This window comes from Mus caroli, unplaced genomic scaffold (assembly GCF_978045245.1).
Source record: "Mus caroli unplaced genomic scaffold, Mus_caroli_1 scaffold_2, whole genome shotgun sequence".
Taxonomy (NCBI): domain Eukaryota; kingdom Metazoa; phylum Chordata; class Mammalia; order Rodentia; family Muridae; genus Mus; species Mus caroli.
The window spans coordinates 153,743,212-153,762,219 of NW_028227257.1; the positions used below are offsets into that span (position 1 = coordinate 153,743,212).

At 52.3% G+C, this 19,008-nt stretch overlaps 1 protein-coding gene across 2 annotated transcripts in view; it reads left to right on the forward strand.

Annotated features, from left to right (window-relative positions):
• The window catches only part of Sardh (sarcosine dehydrogenase), a 57,999-nt gene that overhangs the window by 14,878 nt on the left and 24,113 nt on the right, over positions 1 to 19,008 (forward strand). For both annotated transcript variants that reach the window (XM_021183131.3, XM_029474635.2), the window contains exons 9-16: positions 1,787 to 1,873; positions 2,117 to 2,207; positions 4,223 to 4,364; positions 5,448 to 5,531; positions 7,523 to 7,636; positions 11,773 to 11,911; positions 13,443 to 13,556; positions 16,905 to 17,052. In XM_021183131.3, coding sequence (XP_021038790.1) covers positions 1,787 to 1,873; positions 2,117 to 2,207; positions 4,223 to 4,364; positions 5,448 to 5,531; positions 7,523 to 7,636; positions 11,773 to 11,911; positions 13,443 to 13,556; positions 16,905 to 17,052 — 919 coding nt within the window. The remainder of the gene's footprint in view (positions 1 to 1,786; positions 1,874 to 2,116; positions 2,208 to 4,222; positions 4,365 to 5,447; positions 5,532 to 7,522; positions 7,637 to 11,772; positions 11,912 to 13,442; positions 13,557 to 16,904; positions 17,053 to 19,008) is intronic.

Consider the following 19,008-nt stretch of genomic DNA (forward strand, 5'->3'; position numbering starts at 1 on the left):
GGATGTGGGCGAGGGCTGTGACTCATGTCCCTGCTCAGCCAGAGAGGGACCGATGGTGAGAAACACAGGAAGAATCCCAGGGGGCATGAATGTCCCCAGCGGCTCTCTTTGTCTAATTAGCCTGGAAACTGTCACTCCCCCATGGGGCCCTATTTTGGGGAAGTGTGCTTGCAGAGACAACTTGAGTCTGGTCTCTTAACAGTGACTGTAGGTTTAGGGGTGGAGGTGGGTAGCTCTTCTCCTTGCCAGACAGCTCAGAGTCTTGGGCCTCCGGGTTTTAGAGATGTCCCAGTCCCAGACTCTGGGGAGGTTTAGGACAGATGGAGCTCACTGGCTTAGGCTGAGAATTCAGAGCCAAGGTGCGAGAGAGCTTCTGGGAATTTCTCAGACTTGCCTATGTCAAAAATCTAAGGGACCCTGTACTCCACACTTGCCCCGTTGACCAAAGTTCCACCCCCAGCTCCCACAAATCTGCTTGGGATGCCACGGAACATGTGCAGGGCTGAACCTTGAGAGAAATGCTGAGCTCATTCTTGGCCAGTGTATATAGTGTGGCAGCTCAGGAGACCCTCTGTTTTGGCCTTTCACAGCCTGTATAAGGACCACTTCTTGTTGTCCAATACGATGTCCAGCATTGGCTTTACATGTCTTTGAACTGAGATCCAGGGATGGGCCTTCCGGAGAAGTCTATCTCCACAGGTCTCTCTGTCCCTGCAACTTCCTACTCTTTGAGAGCCTCTTTCCTCTCACTCTGTCTGGTTACCCTCAGCTCAGACGCTCTGCTCATCAGCAGCTCAGGCTCTGAGCACCCTTTGGGGAGCAGGATGGGTGTGTTAGTTTTCTACCTGCGGGTGCTAAGGACCTGGGATTGGATCTGTACACCTTTGCTGAGTGACTGGAGACAGCTGAGCCCAGCCAGCCAGCTTTCTCTTCTGTGATAAAGCATTGGGCAGTAACAGTTCATAGCATACAGGATTGTGGGGAACATCTGGCTTACCTTGGGGTACTTTCTATGAGACGACCTCATTTTCGCTTATTTGACTGTTTGATTTCTGTCTTTCTTGCTGTTCGATCAGCTCTATTGGGTGGAATCTGTCTTGCTTAGAGCTTCCTCCCAGGGCCAAGCATATGATAGGTGGGGTACAGCTGTTTGTAGGTTCACCCAGCCCTGTAGAGTCAGTACTGGGATCCTGATTATTCAAAGAGGAAACAAAGACACAGAGAAGCAGAGCGGCTTGCTTGAGGAGTTAAACAGATGAATTCATGACTATGGCTGCAGTTTCCTCTGATCTCTGAGGCACCCTGGTAGCAAAGAAAATTCATTCATTCATTCATTCATTCATTCAAGAGCACATATGGAGCACTTGGCTAGCCTCCATGCTAAACCTGGGTACATGGCTGTTAGCAAGGTCTAGTCCTCATTCGTAATGTTCAGTGGGCAATGAGTGACACAGAAAGATGGTGGTTCATTGAGGAAAGTTGCAGCACTATGCTGGGTCAGAGGAATGCCACTTGTTGGTAGGACAGTGAAAGTGTTCCTGAGATGAATTTGGGCCCATGGGGTAGAGCTGGTTAGATCATAGGTCAAGTGCTTAAGAGAACAAGGACAGGAACAATCTGGGAGGCTCCCTGGAGGTAACAGTATTATTACCTTGGGTTATAAGGACGGGAAGTTTCAACAAAGGGGGTATCCAAGGGCTGCTTCTGAGTCCCTATTGTCCTAGGACAGATGACTACCTCAAGTGCCTGAGGCCTGCAGCAGTCTGAGGCCTCTCCTTCTTTTCAGAATCCTTCACACCTGACCATAAGCCCCTGATGGGGGAGGCTCCTGAGCTCCGAGGCTTCTTCCTTGGCTGTGGCTTCAACAGTGCAGGTGAGGGGGCATATGCGGGTGAGGCCCCATATCCCTGAGTCTGGGAGGCACTCTCCCATGGTATAGAGATTTGGGGGTGGGGCTGTGTGTGGTGCAGAGTGCAACCCTGCTAGAAGGCAAGTAGCCCCTCAACATCCAAGTATGAGAACAGGGTTCCTGTGGGACTGCCTGGAGATAGGGGCTCAAAGCTGGATGTGGGGGGCAAGGGGAGCAGATTGTAGCCCTGTATTTCCGTCTCACCAGGCATGATGTTGGGTGGTGGCTGTGGACAAGAGCTGGCCCATTGGATTGTGCACGGGCGCCCAGAGAAGGACATGTACAGCTATGACATCAGGCAAGTGTGGTGGCTGGAGTCAGAAAGCAGGGTGGCTGGTTGGGACAGCAGGACACAGGGGCAAGGGCTGTTTTAGGAAGGAACCTTCCTTGAGATCCAGATGATCTCTTGGAAGTGGAGGCATCAAGGGTTGGAAGGGGAGAAGGCAATGGTTGGTAGGTGTCATGGAGGAGCGCCTGGGTTGGACAGTCCGTAGTCTCTGTGTGTCCAGGATCTCTTGGCCTGGGTCCTACCTGACCCACTATCCACACCAATAGGATCCCATCATTCTATGGCAGTCGGGGAGACTGCGGCTAGGGAGACGGGCCCAGCCAGGATCATTGTTGGTGTGAAGGACCAGGAGCTGAGCTGAGTCTGGTGGCTCTTTCTTCAATCCAAAACCTGACATGAGTCAGACTCAACACTGGGAAGGCTTGCCCTGTGGTGCAGGGCAGTCAGCATGGACAGGCTGGTGTGGGCACAGAGAATGACTTTGGGTCTGTGTGGAAGCTCTGGGCACTGAACCATATAGCTTGGGCCAAATGCTGATGGCAGGAGCCTGAAGGCATCGCTGCAAGGGCTCCCAGGCAAGCAACAGGAGACTGCCGTTCTGTCTGACCCAGGCTCCATGACTCATTCATAGAATAGTTATATTGACCTGTGTAGTACAGTCCGTTGCCGGGGCTATACCAGGCACTGCAAGGCACCACAGGGACTGAGCAGCTGGGCAAGAAACTGTTTCTTGGCCTGTTGTGTCTGCAGTTAGTATGTGCTCTTGGCCAATAGTCCCCTGAAGGGACCCAGCTGCCTGTTGACCTGATACAGGGACAGAGTTGGGTGAAGGGACTGCTGGCTCAGCTCAGGATGTCCCACAGCCCTGCCAGCTTGTCTCTTCTTGGCTAGATGAGAACATTGCACCCATGAGGGAGGTGATGTCTGTCGCCACAAAGACAGATGGCCGGCTCTGAAAACCCCAGAATGCCACCCCTACCCAGCTTCTGGCGCTGTGAGGTCTGCTCTATATCCCCTCAGAGACTGTGCAGCCACGCTTAAACTTTCCCTCCTGGAGATGAATGTTCTAGAAATGATACAGCTGCAAGAGGCTTTAGGGAAGGGTCTGTTCATACTCCTCCCACTGCAAAACAGAGCGGGAACGACCTGCCGTCCTCCAGCTGTGTGGTCAGAGGCACAGGGCCATTCTCAGTGCTACCCCTTCCAGCAGCAAGGACCAGATCAGCTGGGATCACCTGTACCTGTGTAGTATACCTGAGGACCCAGTGTAGTGTGTGTGTGTGTGTGTGTGTGTGTGTGTGTGTGTGTGTAAGAAAAACAGAAAGAAGAGAGAGACACAGAGACACAGAGGGAGACAGACACACAGAGAGAGCCGGGGGGGGGGGGAGTGTGAACCAAAGCCTGTCTCTCTTTGGTGCCACCTGTTTATAACTAGGTCAAGGACATAATATGCTTCTCCACCTTCACCTCTGAGAGACCCTCAGTAAGGGACATATTTATGTAGGGCAGCTAGCATTAGGTTCTAGGTGCGTCTAGATCCCACCTGCAAGGGAAGGTCCCAGGGCTTCCTCAGCACCAGGGGCCCCCAGACCACAGCAGATGCTTCTCTTAAAGCAGAGCAAATGGGTCCCGTTGTGAAACCACACCCCAAGATGTGTGGCCTTGGGCTACTCCTTCTCTCAGCCACAGTTTCTGCATTTGTAAGATGGAAAGATGGGCCACTCACCTCCCCTGCTGTTGTGGACATATTTAGTCTAAATTAGGGGTAGTATTTAGCATTACACTACATAGCAAAAGACCAAATCTCAACACCTGGGCATCTTGAGCCCACACATATGGTTGCCTTACCCTACCTGGCAGAGATCGATCGTGGACTGGTCTCATGACATCCTTAGCTGTGTTACTTGTGAGAGAGGTGGTTTGTGACTGAGTGAAGAGGCTAACCCTGGCCCAGATTTGGTGCAGGTTGGATCCTTGACAGGCTGTCCACAAGTGGTGATCCATCCTCTTTATATTGGTGGCAGGCGTTTCCATCACTCGCTCACGGACCACACCCGCTGGATCCGAGAGCGCAGCCATGAGTCCTACGCCAAGAACTACTCGGTTGTCTTCCCACATGATGAGCCACTGGCAGGCCGCAACATGAGGAGAGACCCCCTGCATGAGGTATGCAGGCACGGACAACCTGAGGAGCCTGGAGGGCCTTGGGGGTTGGGGTAACAGACACTTGTGGGATAGTCTACTGTAGGGCCGTGTTCCCTGAGGTCTGTGTGGGGTGCTGTGGCAGGGTTGGGTGGAAGAGACTAGTTTCCACAGGGACTTTAGGCCAAGTGGAGAGACAGATGTCCTGAAAGCAGCCTCCGGGTGGTGGAGATAGCTCAGGTGGTGCAGTGTTTGCATGTAAGCATGAAGAGCCCACATATAAAAATGGGCCTTGTGCCTCAGTGATCCCAGCACTGGGGAGGCAGAGGCAGGAGGGTCCTAGCCTAGTCAGTGAGCTGCAGGTTCAATGAAAAACCCTGTCTCATAACACAAGGTGGATGGCACACGGGGACTTCCAAGGTTGTACTCTGTCCTCCACACAGATGTGCACACCACACACACACACACACACACACACACACACACACACACACACACACACGGACGGACATGGGCGTCTGCCCCGGGGCTGCAGCAGTGCAGGAGGTGGGGTCTGGGTGGTAGAGGGCATGGTGAGTATGTACAGGCACGTGGCAGAGCAGCCAGGCTGGGCATGGAGAGAGACAGACTTCTCATCACAGTCTTCTTGGGATACCATCTCTGTTTTCTGGAAGACTCAAGATCAGGTTGTCCCTGACAAAAGCCCTGTTGGCTGAAGACAACCACTGTCTTGCTATGTCCTCTTTAGAGCACAGCACAGCACATCCCAGCAGGTCCTCCTCTGGACTGGCACTCTGGGATTGGGACCCACTCTTTGATCTTATTTAACCTCAATGCTCTCCCTATGGGCTCAGTCTCTGGACTATGAGACTAGTGGTTTGGGCTTCAGTATATGTGCTGCTGGGGTGGGGGCAGGGCACAGCTCAGCACATGGCAGCTCATTCTCTAGATTATGGATTCTTGTGAGGCAAGGGCGCTGTGGGAGCTCTGGGGGAGGAGCAGTTACCTGCTTCCTTGAGCACTCTTGGGTATGAGTGGTGAGTGCCCTGGCTCTGTATCCTGTGTGGTGTCTGGCCTTGTGTGATGGGCCCTCTCTGTCTCCACCAGGAGCTGCTTGGACAAGGCTGTGTGTTTCAAGAGCGACAGGGATGGGAACGGCCGGGATGGTTCAACCCCCAGGAAACAGCTCAGGTGAGCGAAGACTCTTGGCCATCGGTTTATGTAACTGGGAGGCCCTGGGCCTCTCATACCCCTTTCCATCTTAGCATCCTCCCAGCCACCCAAGTCAGGCTGATCCAGTGTGCCTCAGGCTGTGGCGACAGGTCAGTTGTCCACACCCAGGAAGCTGAGAGAGTCCTGAGCACCTCAGCGGTAAGTCTCCTTTAAAGGCTTGCTTGCTTGCAGTGGCCCGGCTTTCCACACCCACGTGGGCACGCACTGGATGCCAGCACAGACTCACAGTGTGGACAGACTGGAGGATCCCCCTGAGGAGGAATGCAGGCCCTTTCACACACTGTTCAAGAATGTATATTTGGCAACACCAACTGTTAGCTGCTGTTAGTGGGAGGAACTGTGCCTCAGTGTGTCAGTTTATCCACTGAACCATCCCACACGCTGGCCTCTGGGATGCTGTAGGGGCCTCCCCAGAGCTTCCTAGGAACAGCCCCTGAGAGCAGACCACAGAGGCTTTGAGGCCCACTTGTGTGCAAGTTAACCCTTTCCTGCAGATCAGCCCCATCAAGTTACTGCGTGACCCTCATCCAGCTTCCCAGTTAGCCAGGTCCACGACTCACTGCAGGGCAAACTCAGGGCCTCAGTAACAGGGCCTTTTCTCTCACTGGTCCTGGAGGCAGAGTCGGCAGGGTGGGCTCAGAGCCTCAGTCCTGGAGGTCTTAGGCAAGGAGATACTTAGTGGGATGGGAAGCCTCGTGATCCTCCAATGAGAAGACTTTATATCCTACCCAGGAGCCAGTCTGGAAAACTTTGTAGGGTTAAAGCAGATGGATATTCCTTCTAGGGCCTCAGAGACCAGGGGAAGTATGTTTGACTGGGGAAGGAGAGATACTGGGGAGGGCCTCGAAGATGTCATGGCTGGCAGGGACACTGGGCATAACAGGTTGACTAAGGTAGATCCCCGGTTCCTGGAGTTCAGCTCTTATCCCCAAGAGGTGAGAGAAGCCTACAGTTAGAGTTGCAGCTGTGGAAGAAGAGATTCATAGATTCTTTATTCACCTCTGCAGTGGGGAGGAAGCCACTCAGAGCCTGAGGTCACAGAGGAGGGGGACAAGGAAGGCATCTGACCCATGTGACAGATCTCAGGGGACGGTGGGACAGTGGAGAGGAGCCAGACACTGGCACCTTCCCAGAGTCTCTTAGGAACAGTCACAGACACCAGTCATACCTGCCTAGCTTCATGCCCTGGCTTCTTAGCTTGGTCTAAACCTTGGGGCAAATTTAACCACCTGGAATTCAGATTCCCCATCTGCAGAATGGGTGGCCCTCCTTGGGAGTTTGTGTGGGCACTTTGAGTGGGGATTTCATGACACCATCTCTGTGGTGGTTCCTACCCACACTTTCACCCTTCCCCTGATGTCGTCCCAGCATCAGGTGGAAGCCCTCACAGTTGCCCAAGTTCCTCTCCAGCTCACTTGGTATCTAGTCTTTTCTCCATCCTCCAGTCAGAACCAGTAAGGCAGGGATTAAGCTGTTATCTGAATAAGCATCTTAGTGTTACCTGATCCATTAAAATCCACTAACTGTTCCCCGAGGGAGCTTTATGGAGGACAGGACCAGGCCTGTGTCATGTTCTTCCTCGTATCTGCTTGTGGAGGGAGGAGAGAGAAGGGAGGGAGTGTGTGAGATGCTGTTCTTACTGCTGTGCCCAAATGGCCACAGGATACAGTTAAGGAAGGGGGCCTCTATATCAGCAGGACAAAGCAGCATAGTAGGGAAGACATGGTGGTAGAAACTGAGGCGGCTGGTCGTATTGTGTCTTCAGACAGGACGTGGGGAGCAGAAAGGAAGTGGGACTGGGCTATAAAGTCTCAACCTTCCCCCAAACAGCATCACCAGATGAGGACCAAGTGCTCACTTGTGAGCCTGTGGGAGGCATTTTACCTTCAAGCTACAACAGGGAGGGAAGAGGAAGGCAGAGTGAAAGATGGCCTCATTTTCTGTAACAGGTCCTAGACTATGACTACTACGGGGCCTACGGAAACCAGGCACACAAGGATTACACCTACAGCAGGTTGCTAGGCAATGACTACACCTTCGACTTCCCACCCCACCACCACACGGTAAGCAGCCTGAGCTGGGCCCACAGCTGCCTTCTGTCCCTCCTGTAGGGGCCTCTGCTGAGCTGTGTGCGCATGCGGGGTGTGTGTGTGTGTTTGTGTGTGTGTGTGGTCATTTCTGCAGCACATGTCGGGGGGGGGTTGCTTTCTGAGGGGCTTCTGCTTGCTACAAGTTCACAACCTCTCTAGCTAGCAGTTTTGTGGGACAATGTAATGTTTTTCTTTCCCTCTCTACTCTGCACTATAATTTTGCCAGCAGTCAGGTCTGAGGGTCCTTCAGTATTGCTGCTGGAGGGCAGCAAAAGGCAGGATTGAGGCCGCTGGCTCAGGTAGCTGTCTTTTAAGGTTTCTTTTCTTTCTTTCTTTTTTTCTTTGAGACAGGGTTTCTCTGTATAGCCCTGGCTGTCCTGGAACTCACTTTGTAGACCAGGCTGGCCTTTCTTTTAAGGTTTCTATTGATAAAACACAATGACCCAAAGCAACCTGAGGGAAGGGGCTATTCCAGCTTTCAGACTGTAGTCCATCATGAAGGGCAGTAACTCAAGGCAGGAAGCTGGAGGCAGGAACTGTAGCAGAGGCCATGGAGGGAAAAACCTTACCGGTTCACTCCTCACACTTTACTTAGTCTGCTTTCTTATACAATTTAGGGCCACCTACCATGGGTGGCACGGCACAGCCCTCTCTGAGCTAGGCTTTGCTATATCCATCGTTAATCAAGAAAATGTCCTACAAGTTTGTTTATAGGCAACCTGAATGGAGATATTTTATCAACCAAGGTTTTTCTTCCCAGATAACTCTGGAGTAGGGCTAGAACAAGGTGGGCTTGCTGGCCCTGTGCGCAAGGCCACTGGAAGGACAAAGTAGGAGAGACCAGGGCTGGGATGACGGCAACATTAGAATCTGTTCATTGGCTCAAAAAGTGGGCAGGTGAAGCTGGCCAGACAGTTTGTGGTCCCCCCCAATATGCTTGGTTCTCTGCCTATAAGTTTTGAGGTGCTGAGTCTTAGGGGCCAGGCATCTCTGCAGCAGCATGTATCCCACAGGCAGGTCACACAATGAGCAATGGTAATGTCCATACCACGCCTCCCAGCTCCTTTGAGAATTACAGTTGTCTCTGGGCATGTCACTATGCTAGAGGCACCTGTGATCCCATGGATGTGATGTGTCACTGTGCATTTTAGGTAGGTGCAGAGCCAAGCTCTCAACCTGGCCCTAGACTGTGGGCAAAGCATCAGGAGAATATCAAGCATCCAGGGAAGGGTTTTCAGGCAGGGACTGCCATCAGGCCCCTCACTGTCAAAGTCACTGGTATCTGTGTCTCTCCAGACTCGCATGGCATGTTGTGGCCAATGCTGAAGGCAAAGGCCCATTTGTTCCCAGCACTCTCCCCTAAGGTTCTGCGACAAGCAGATATTAAAGCAGGTCAGAGCTCTCTGAGGTGATTGCAAAAGTCAGGAGCTCCACAGAGCAAAGCAGTTGCAGGGCCAGCTCAGTGCTCGGTCCTCACAACCCCCTCAAGGGAGTACATGGTTACGTCTGGCACCTCGGCACCTGCAGCTCCTACAGCCTGTGGGACTCCTGGCCCTGGAGAGTGTGGAAGCTTGGGGAAGATGCCAATTTGGCTTAGCAGCTCCATCCAGCCTCCGCAACTGCACCAGAGACAGTCCCGGCGCATGAAACACACACTTGTTCTCCACATTGGCAGCTTCCCCAGCCAGGCAGACAGCGAGTGTCAGCCTAGGGAACTGTTTGGGTTTGGGTCAGCAGCTCTCACAGTGCCAGAAAAGACACCTCAAAGCCTGGTGGACAGGGAGCGATCCTTAATGATGTCTGGAGAGAGGCAGAAGAGCTGGGGCCTCAGGAGGCAGCATGCTGTGCCAAGGTCTGGCGTTTGCCCAGAAGCCAGTTGCAAGGTCTAAAAGGCTGGCTTCTATGCCCAGCTCAGCCATGGGTGTGGCACTGGAGACCTCCACTGTCACCCTTGTGATGAGGGGCTCTTTGTGGCCATGCTAGGAGCATTTCTGAGGCTTTTCCCTGTACTGCTATGAACTCCGGAGCCCTGGGGATACCAAGAGTTGGTAACAGCCATCTCACTACTGATGAACAGAGGACGACAGGTCCAGCTTCCAGACACATTGGCTGTCCAGCCCATAGCAGTGGCTCCCACCACCGCTATCTGTATCCTCAGTAATGAAAGTAAGGTTGGCACAGCTGAGCGGTGCCTCAGAGGAGGCAGCGAGAGGTGTGTGCTTCTTTTCGTTGTTAACAGCTTTATTGAGACATAATTTCCACAGCACCCAGTTCATCTATATGAAAGCTTTCCATTCACTGTACCCAGCAAGTTCTTGGGGGCAGCACCATTTCTCCATAAGGAAGCCCCACAGTCACCAGGAGTCACCCTGACTCTATCCCCAACACAGGATCACTAAGGGACCCTGTCTTGAGAGGAAAAGATGGAAATTGATAGCTTAAGACACCCAATGTTCGCTGGCCCCCGCAACTTCATATTGGCACAGCCCATACATGTACATGCACCATGCCCACATACAAGCCTAAAATAAATACATATCCTGGATGTGAGTCCCTTGTTTGATTGATGCGGAGTTCATAAGAGTTTCTCCCATTCCCTTTTTGCTGTCATTATGGAACCATTTGCAACACAAACTAATTCTTTTGTGTAAATGTATAAGGTTTTGATGATGTCCAATTCATCTCTCAGTCTTGTGTGGCATATGCCTTCAGCATCATGTCTAAGAGTTGGCTGGGGCCACACACACACACACACACACACACACACACACTTCTGAGTTTTCTTCTAAGGGTTTGTCATTTGTCTGGAGTCTTGTGCATGGCACAATGAAGTGTTCAAATGTGATTGTTTTGCTTGTGGGCATCCATTTGCTGAGAGGACTCAGTATCCCCATGGAATTCTCCTGGGGTTCTCGTAGAAAAAAACCCAATCTCCGCCAACATCATCAGGGAGATTTCCAGACAGAGCTCTGCCCCACTAGGACACATCTCCATTACCAGCTCAGCCCGACACTGTTTTGTCTGCTGTATTTTTTTTTTCTTTCCCCAGAAAATGTTGGCTATTTTGTCTACTGTGGTCCCCCTCCCCCTGCCCCAGCAAGTGCTGGAATCAGGCAGTGAGACTGCATCAACTCGGTTCTTCTTTTTAAAGATTGTTTAGCATAGTCTGTGAATTCCATGTGAATTTTAGTGTGAGCTAACCTCCTGCAAAGGACCCAGCTGAGGCTGTGGTAGGGACTGGGTCTGATCTATAGATCAACCTAAGTGTGTGGTCACTTTGCCACACACTTATGGTATCTTCCCATTGGTTTTGGTCATTTTTTTTCCTAGGGCCTGAGGAGATGGCTCAGTCAGTAATGGGCTTGATGTGCAAGCACGAGGAGCTGAGTTCGGATTCCCTAGACTGGACATAAAAAGTCAGGTCCTGGAGAGGCAGAGACAGGAGGATACTGACCAAGCCAGCCTCGCCAATCAGCAAGCTTCAGTGTCAGTGAGGGACCCTGTCTCAGGAAGTAACACAGAGAGCAACTGAGGGACACACCAGTTGTCAACCCATGGTCTCCACACTCAGAGGGCGTACACACACACATACACACACACTTAACTTTTTATAATAAGAACTTTGCATTTCTGCTGACAAGCTTACTTTATTTATTTTTATTGCTTTGGGGGCTATGAAGAAAGAATGGCTCTCTTGGTTTCCCTGAGGACTGCCCCATGTTAATGCACAGACCTGTAGTAGGTTTTGTATATTGGCTGTCTTTCCTTTCGCTTTTGCTTACTTTCTCTCTGGTTTCTTGAAGAGGAAGGCTGCATCTCTAGCTTGGACTTCTGGTCCTCCTGCCTCTACCGCCCTAGTCCTGTGCTCCTATACCTGGTTTTTAGGGCAGTTCTTTTGAACGACAGAGCATACTTCTGACTTGGTGCCCAGTGTCCTCTGTGTGCTTTCTGTTCTAGAGAACAGTGTGCTGTGGTGGCCCCTGAGCTGGGATGACTGAGACTGGGAGGGCAGTGGGAAGGAGGCTCTGGGCAGATGTGTCAGGAAAGGCCCAGCCCCATGTCCCCAGGGGCAGAATCCCGCAAAGCCTGTCCTCCATTGGGCCTTCCAGATTCAGAAGGAATGTCTGGCCTGCAGAGGGGCTGCTGCTGTGTTCAACATGTCTTACTTTGGGAAGTTCTACCTGCTCGGGGTGGACGCCAGGAAGGCTGCAGACTGGCTCTTCTCAGCAGATGTCAACCGACCCCCAGGTACTGGGCCCAGAGTGGGATGATGGAGCAGGCCTGCTGTTCTTCCCCTGGGTCTAACCAGTCTACTGTCTGCCCCTCTATGCCCTGTCACCAACCCCAGGGTCTTCCCTCTTTTCCATCTTTTCTTCTTTCCCCTTCCTGGACCCCTTCCCCTTTTGCTCACAGAAGGGAAGCAGGGCCACAAGTACTCAGTGATGCCTCCTGACACCCGAGCCCTGTCACTGCCCCCCCCCCCCCACTATCGTGGTGCTTTCCCTGCATGGTTGCCAGAATTAAAAATCCATAATGCGCCGGGCGGTGGTGGCGCATGCCTTTAATCCCAGCACTTGGGAGGCAGAGGCAGGCGGATTTCTGAGTTCGAGGCCAGCCTGGTCTACAAAGTGAGTTCCAGGACAGCCAGGGCTATACAGAGAAACCCTGTCTCAAAATCCATAGTGCTAAGTTAAAATGTAATTTTGCGTAAATAATGAACCTTTTTGTTGTGGTGTATCCTATGAAATATTTGGGATAATCAACTTTTTTTGTCACCCGCCCACCCCGCTGTCTTACTCATCCACCCACTCGTCCTCATCTTCATCCATCCTTGTCTCTGATGCTACAGGTTACACCCTCTGTCCTTTCTTTGTGTGTGTGTGTGTGTACACATGTGCACGTGGCACTCAGAGGGCAGTCTTGGGTGTGACCCCTCAGGAACCATCCATCTTGGTTTTTTGAGACAGGGTTTCTCACTGACCAGGGAACTCATCAAGTAGGCTAGGTTGGTCATCAGTGTGCTCCAGGGACCTCGCTATCTGCTTCCCCAGCACTGGAATTCCAAGTGTGATCACTATGCTTGGCTTTTTCACGTGACTCCAGTGGTTTGAATGTACGGCGCCATCTCCCCAGGCCTTAACTTTCCTCTTTTTGTAAACAGCCCTACTAGATGGGAGCCCATCTCAATAACCTTGCCCCACACAGGGTTATAAAGACCCTACTTCCAAATAAGGTTTTACTCACAAGTCTTTGGGGTCAAACCTCTAACCTGTCTATATGTGGGGCATGATTCAACCTATGACACCCTGTGTGCAACCAGTCAGCAGCCCGGCAGCCCCATGTGCAGCTGGGTTTTGCTCTTGTGAATTTTCCATCAGCTCTACCCATCTGCTCACCCCCTCTACCACCATCTGACTTTCATCCCTTTCTATGAGGCTTTTCTCTACCTATCTACTCACCCCAGGGGCCCACCCATCTACCCATCCTACTCGCCTCATCCACTCCTCTACCTGCCCACGGTTCATCTACATGACCACTTACCCCATCAGGCACACTGCTGTGGGTGACAAGGATGGGGAGGAGGGAGGAGCCAGGCAACCATTTTCAAAGAAATCCCTCCCCAGATGACAACCATGGATGACCTCATCAGTAATCGGGTTGGTTGTAATAGAGTCATAGGGTAGGAGGCCTTATGAGGGAGACCTCATATCATGGGGTCCTTCTGGCTTTGAGGAGGGACGAGTTTTGGTGGAGCTCACATCTGAGTCCTTGTTGCCAGGCTCAACAGTGTACACATGCATGCTGAACCAACGGGGAGGCACTGAGAGTGACCTGACTGTTAGCCGCTTGGCTCCTGGCACCCAGGCCAGTCCCCTGGCCCCTGCCTTTGAAGGTAAGGTTGTCATGAGAAGCAACACTGGCACAGATGTGACCTGCTCAGAGGACTGGCAAGTCACCAGTGGCCAGAAGGTCAGGGAGGGTTATCCAGGATGACTATGTAATTACCTGTCATGGCCAGTCATGGTCAGGACCTGGAGATTAGCGGTCTCATTTCAGGCTAAATGCAGGCTATGTTCGGGTGGCTGTGCTGTCGCTCTGAGCACTCTGTAATTATGCCTTTGAACCTGTTGGTGTTGTGGCATGTTGGAGCAGCCTTGGCGTTGGGTGCACTGAGCCCAGCTGCCCAGGTTAGCATCAGCCCAGGGCAGGCTACATCTCCCACTCAAAGCTTAGTCTCTTCCCACCCTGCCATCTGGGCTAGTCCCAGCCTGTGAGCCACTGCCAGTCTCAGGCCTGGAAGGTCCTGTGATGCTTGGCTCAGTGCCCACTATGTGTCCTTCCGCTCTTCCTTGCACACCCATAATGACAGGCAGCTCAGCACTTAATATAGCTTACACAACTTTAACTGTTATATCTACACAAGACTGCCTCCTGTCACCCCAACCCTGGATCCTAGCTGTCAGTTCCCTCAGGGCCAGCTCCGCCTCCTGTCCTGTGGCCTATGTCTACCAGGAGAAGAGAGGGAATGGCTTTGCCTAAGAAAGGCATTGGTACTTCGGGAGGAGGTATCAACTGTGTGACTCTCTGAGCTGCTATCCAACAGGCTGACAGTGGGCAGTGCTGAGCCATGTGGAGATCTAGCTACTTCCTTGCTGTCCTCCCTATTTGTGTCTTAGTGAAAAGTAGTGAAGCCCCCCCCCAGGGGGAGGGGCAGAGGGGGAGAGGAGGATGCTCACAAGGAGTCAGTCCCCTTATCCCTGTGTGTGATGTGGCCGAGGCCTGACTTAGCTGGGGGTTAAACTCGGACCAAGCCCATCCCAGCAAGTGCTTTATCCTAGAGCTGCATCCTCACCACCCTTTCTTGTAATTTTAAAATTTGAGACCTTAGCTCTCTGAGCCTCAGTTTCCCTACTTGTGAGATGGGGCCTGGTGAACCTACCTAGCCAGCTGCTATGGGAATGAGTAAGAGCTGAGAGGAGCCAGGAGGTTGTCTGCAGTCCCCCAAGCCTCAGATTCCTTATCTTGGCAACAGGGACCTTGCTGGAATCTGCCCCCAAAATGCCTTGTGATAAATTCCCTTGTACCTCCCACCTGGTGCACAGTTCCTGGAGCTGAGTGCTTGGGGAAGACATACACCCAGGAGACGTGACCAGATGATCCAGTGAGCCCCAACTCCTGGAGGCTGTGCATCCCAGAGACACCCCAAAACAGTAGAGAAACGGCTCCTGCACTGACACAGGTCCCGTGATGAATATGTATCTCATTAAGGATGTGTATATTTAATATGCATGTTAATTATGTATGTGACTCAGAGCTCCAGTAAGTCAAGAGAATGTGACAATTTACATGTGATCAAGGCTGTGTAGCAAGCAGCTGTCAATCTTGGAAGCAATTTTAAATTATCTTTATTCATCTTTCTTAATATTATAAAAGGTGTACTTGCTTGTCAGAACACACCGACATAATGAAAATGGCATCTAAGACCTGCCACCTACAAAGCTTATCTCACACCTGGAAACGGTAGAGAGGAGCCTGGGGTGAGCCTCTGCCCCGGCTCATGTGGATCTGCCTTTTGCCATGTCTAGGGCCCTGCATTGTCTCTATAGAGCAGCCTAGTGGGGATGGTTGCTCAGGGCAAGCAGGCACATCACTGACAATAGGTAGGGAACTCAGGCTGGTAACAGAATGTAGGCTGAAGTATACGAGCGAGAGCGAGCGAGTGAGCGAGAGAGAGAGAGAGAGAGAGAGAGAGAGAGAGAGAGAGTCATGGTAGGAGATTCTTTGGCCTGGTGTTGAGGACACTGTCCAAAATTCAAGCATCCTCTGGGAACTTCACAGGGAACCTTCTGCTTGTGATCTCTCTCTCTCTCTCTCTCTCCCTCCCTCCCTCTCCCTCACGTTCTCCCTTTCCTTCTCCCTCCCCTTTCCTCTCCCCCTCTCCCCCTCTCCCCTCTCTCTCTCTTTATCTCTTCTTTTCTTTCCTCTCCCCTCCCTCCCTCTCTCCCACCTCCATCTTCCTCCTCTCTCCCCCCCTCCCCTCTCTTCCCCTCTCTTCTATCCCCCAGTGCCTCTTTCTTAAGAGGAGGAAGGGAGTGAGGCTTTGGTGGGCCCTGACTGGTGCTCTGGTAGCATTTTGCCCCTGAAGGCTCCCTGTGCTGGGGCCAGGCCCATTGTACATGGGAGAAAGGAGAGACTCAAAACATGAGCAGATATTGTAGTAGGACAGGCTGGTCAGAGCCTGTGTGCCTCCCAAGACTGCATCCTTCCATGGATATGTGTGTTCCCGTGAGGTGTCTCCAAAATAAAGGTGTCAGACTTGAGGAAGCAGGCCTCTGCCCTCCCATGGCTCAGAGGAGACTCTTCAGGGTGTATCACTGCTGAGAGGAGTCTGGATGGAGGGACAGGTACAGTGCTTGGGTTTGGTTGTCATAGATTCAGACTACTTCTGAGCTCTGTAGGGTGAGGAGTGGGATGAAGAAGGAAGTCAGAAAGATGGGGTGCACATAGAAGTCTCCCACCCTGCCTCCCCTGTGCCAGGCTCCACCCACTCAGGTCCAGGGGGTGGTAAACACAATGAAAGGTTCAGGGATACCTGACTGCCACAGGTCCTGGCACCCTTGCCAATGACAATTCTGTGAACCCTGAATCCCAGATGGGACCAGGAGGTTGGTGAGCTTGTTTACTGGATCTAAGGCCACAGAGTTGTCCAAGGTCATTAAGCTCTGAGGCAGCATTTTCCCAGAATTCCTGGTGGAAGTGAGCTGATGTCCAAGGGCAGAGTCCCAGGGCCAGTGTGGCTCTGTAGATGTCCATGGCTATAGGGACAGTGGGTTTCATGTATTCCCAGCACATGTCTCCTCTCGGAACTTCGGTCTCCTTTTCTGAAGCCTGGGGGAGTTGCTCACTCTGGATTAAGCTCTGTGTGAAGGCTTCAGAACGGCAGAGGCAGGGAGCCCAAGGATATGGGGTGTATTATGATGGGAATTATAAGGACATGAGACTCAGGAGGGAAAATACTTGTCTGAGTCCACTTTTACCCTAGTGGTTGAGGCAGGATAGATGCCCCCTCTCAGACCTGGAGGCACCAGAGTTTTAACCATTTGTCTAAGAAGCAGGAAGAGGCCCTTGATATTGCCCATTGGCAGAAGGAAGCTATACACTTTCCTCAGTGAGAGTCTGGGGTCCCTCACTGTGTTCCCTGTTCCAAGGTCTTGTTCTAAACCTGTTGCTTCTCCTCCAGGGGATTGCTACTACCTGGCCGTGGGTGGGGCTGTGGCCCAACACAACTGGTCCCACATAAACACAGTGCTACAGGACCAGGAGTTCCGGTGCCAGCTTATGGATAGTTCTGAAGATCTGGGCATGCTCAGTATCCAGGGCCCAGCCAGGTGAGAGAGGATCAGAACCTGATACCTGGGTTATCTGGGTCCACCTAGGCTCCAGTCCCTCCAGCCCAGCTCATGGGCATAGCCACTCCTCTACATGTTGGACACTCTGCTGACTTGGGACTGAACAATTTTCAAAGTATCAGTCTTAGGCTAGCCCTGTACCGGGATCAGCTTGACTTTATAGCCTTGTGTTCAGTGAAGACTCCGCGGAGGACCTATTCCCATTTGTAAATGGAGAGGTCATCCCAGGTGGATGACCCTGGTCCTCTCTATAGGCCAGACAGGGTCGTCCGCCATTCAAGTACCCTGTAAGGGAGCCTTGTTTTGGATGCAGGAGGAATCCTGTAAGGATCCCTGGGTGCTACTGAGGGTCTCAGGCACAAGGATGTGTAGCAGGTGTGCACCTGGAAAGATAACTCTGGCAGAGCTTGGGGGGAGGGGCAGGATAGGGAAACAGGAAGGAAGAACGAACAATGCATTGTGAACAGCCACCAACTAAGTCCAGCCAGTTGTGGAGCTGACCTGGCCTCCACTGCTGATGCTGCTCAGAGACCTGTGGAGGAGGGTGGGGGAAGGGAGAGGCAGAGGGCGGGGGAGCTGCTCTGTTGCTGTGATGGAGTATCTGTAAAACAGTTAACTAAGGGATGAAGGGCTTGTTTTTAGTCATAGGATCAAGGGGCAGGGGGACAGAGACACAGAGAGAGAGAGAGACAGAGACAGAGACAGAGACTGAGAAGGACAGACAGATTCAAAGGGATAGGGGAAGGATGGGGTGGGGAAGAGGAGAGAAAGAGCAAAAGGGGAAAGAAGAGGGAGAGCAGGAGATCATGTGACAAGGGCTTATTACTTTTCCTTTTGTGTTCTATCTGATGCCCATGCTACCTACATTCAGAACTCCAGGGAACACACTTGGATGCTCTCCCTCTGAATCTCCTAATTTCCCTCCAGGCCAAGCAGGGGGATGTACGCGGCTGACGTCCCAGGTGGCTGTGAATGTTCTTTTTCTTACTGATGGAACAGAGGTGGAGACATTTGCCAGGGCCACACAGTTTCTGGGAAGGGAGGCAGAAGGACATGGGGAAACCTCTTGACCTTTCAGGTGTTCTCATATCCTAATCAACACACTAGTCACCAAGTCAAACTGCCGTGAGAAGCTACACCTTGGTAACCAGCAGGGCCTGCCATGTGCTGCCCAGAGATGGACCCGTGCTTGGTGCTTGGTGGAGCCCCTGAGCCTAGATGGGAAGTGGAAGAAGGGAGAGACAGGAAAGAAGGGAGTCACTTCTTGGGGGTAGGGACCCCAGGGGATCAGTATGACAAACTTGGTTGTTTGATGGCATCTCTTCCTCCCTGGGTATCCTGCTGGGACTCTGGCTAGTGTGCTTAGACCTTACCCTGGTGTCTATTTTCTGGCACCTTGGAGTTAACCAAACCAGTCACTTCTTGCTGAGTCCAGATCCTGCCCACTGCTCTGAGAGCAGGAGAGGCACCAGGTGAAACAAGCCTTTGCTGAGCCTTCAGGGAGGCCAGGAAGAGGGAGTGGCAGGGTGTTGTGGACAGCACGGCAACCGGTGGGGGCACGAAAACCATTTACTCCAGAATTTAGAGGGCTTAGCATCTGGCTGTAGGGGCCAGTGGTGCTGTGGGCATGGCTTTCAATACTCCCCCTGGGTGGGGGAAAGCCCAGATGTCAACCTGCAGGAGTAGAGTTCTACCTGCTGCATTAGAGGCCCTGCCTGGCCCAAAGGAGACTCCAGCTTCATTGCATACTGACCTTGGACAGGAACAGGCTATTTTTAGAGTGAGGGAGGCCAGTGGGTGAGGCGAGATGGAAGGAGTGAGGATACCAGGCAGTCTGATCAAGATGCAGCCCCAGGGAGCAGCTGGGGGGCAGCCTCCAGGCTGGCAGCTCCCCACTCTCCAACCTCTTTCTCACCTCTTCCGGAAGGCTCTCCT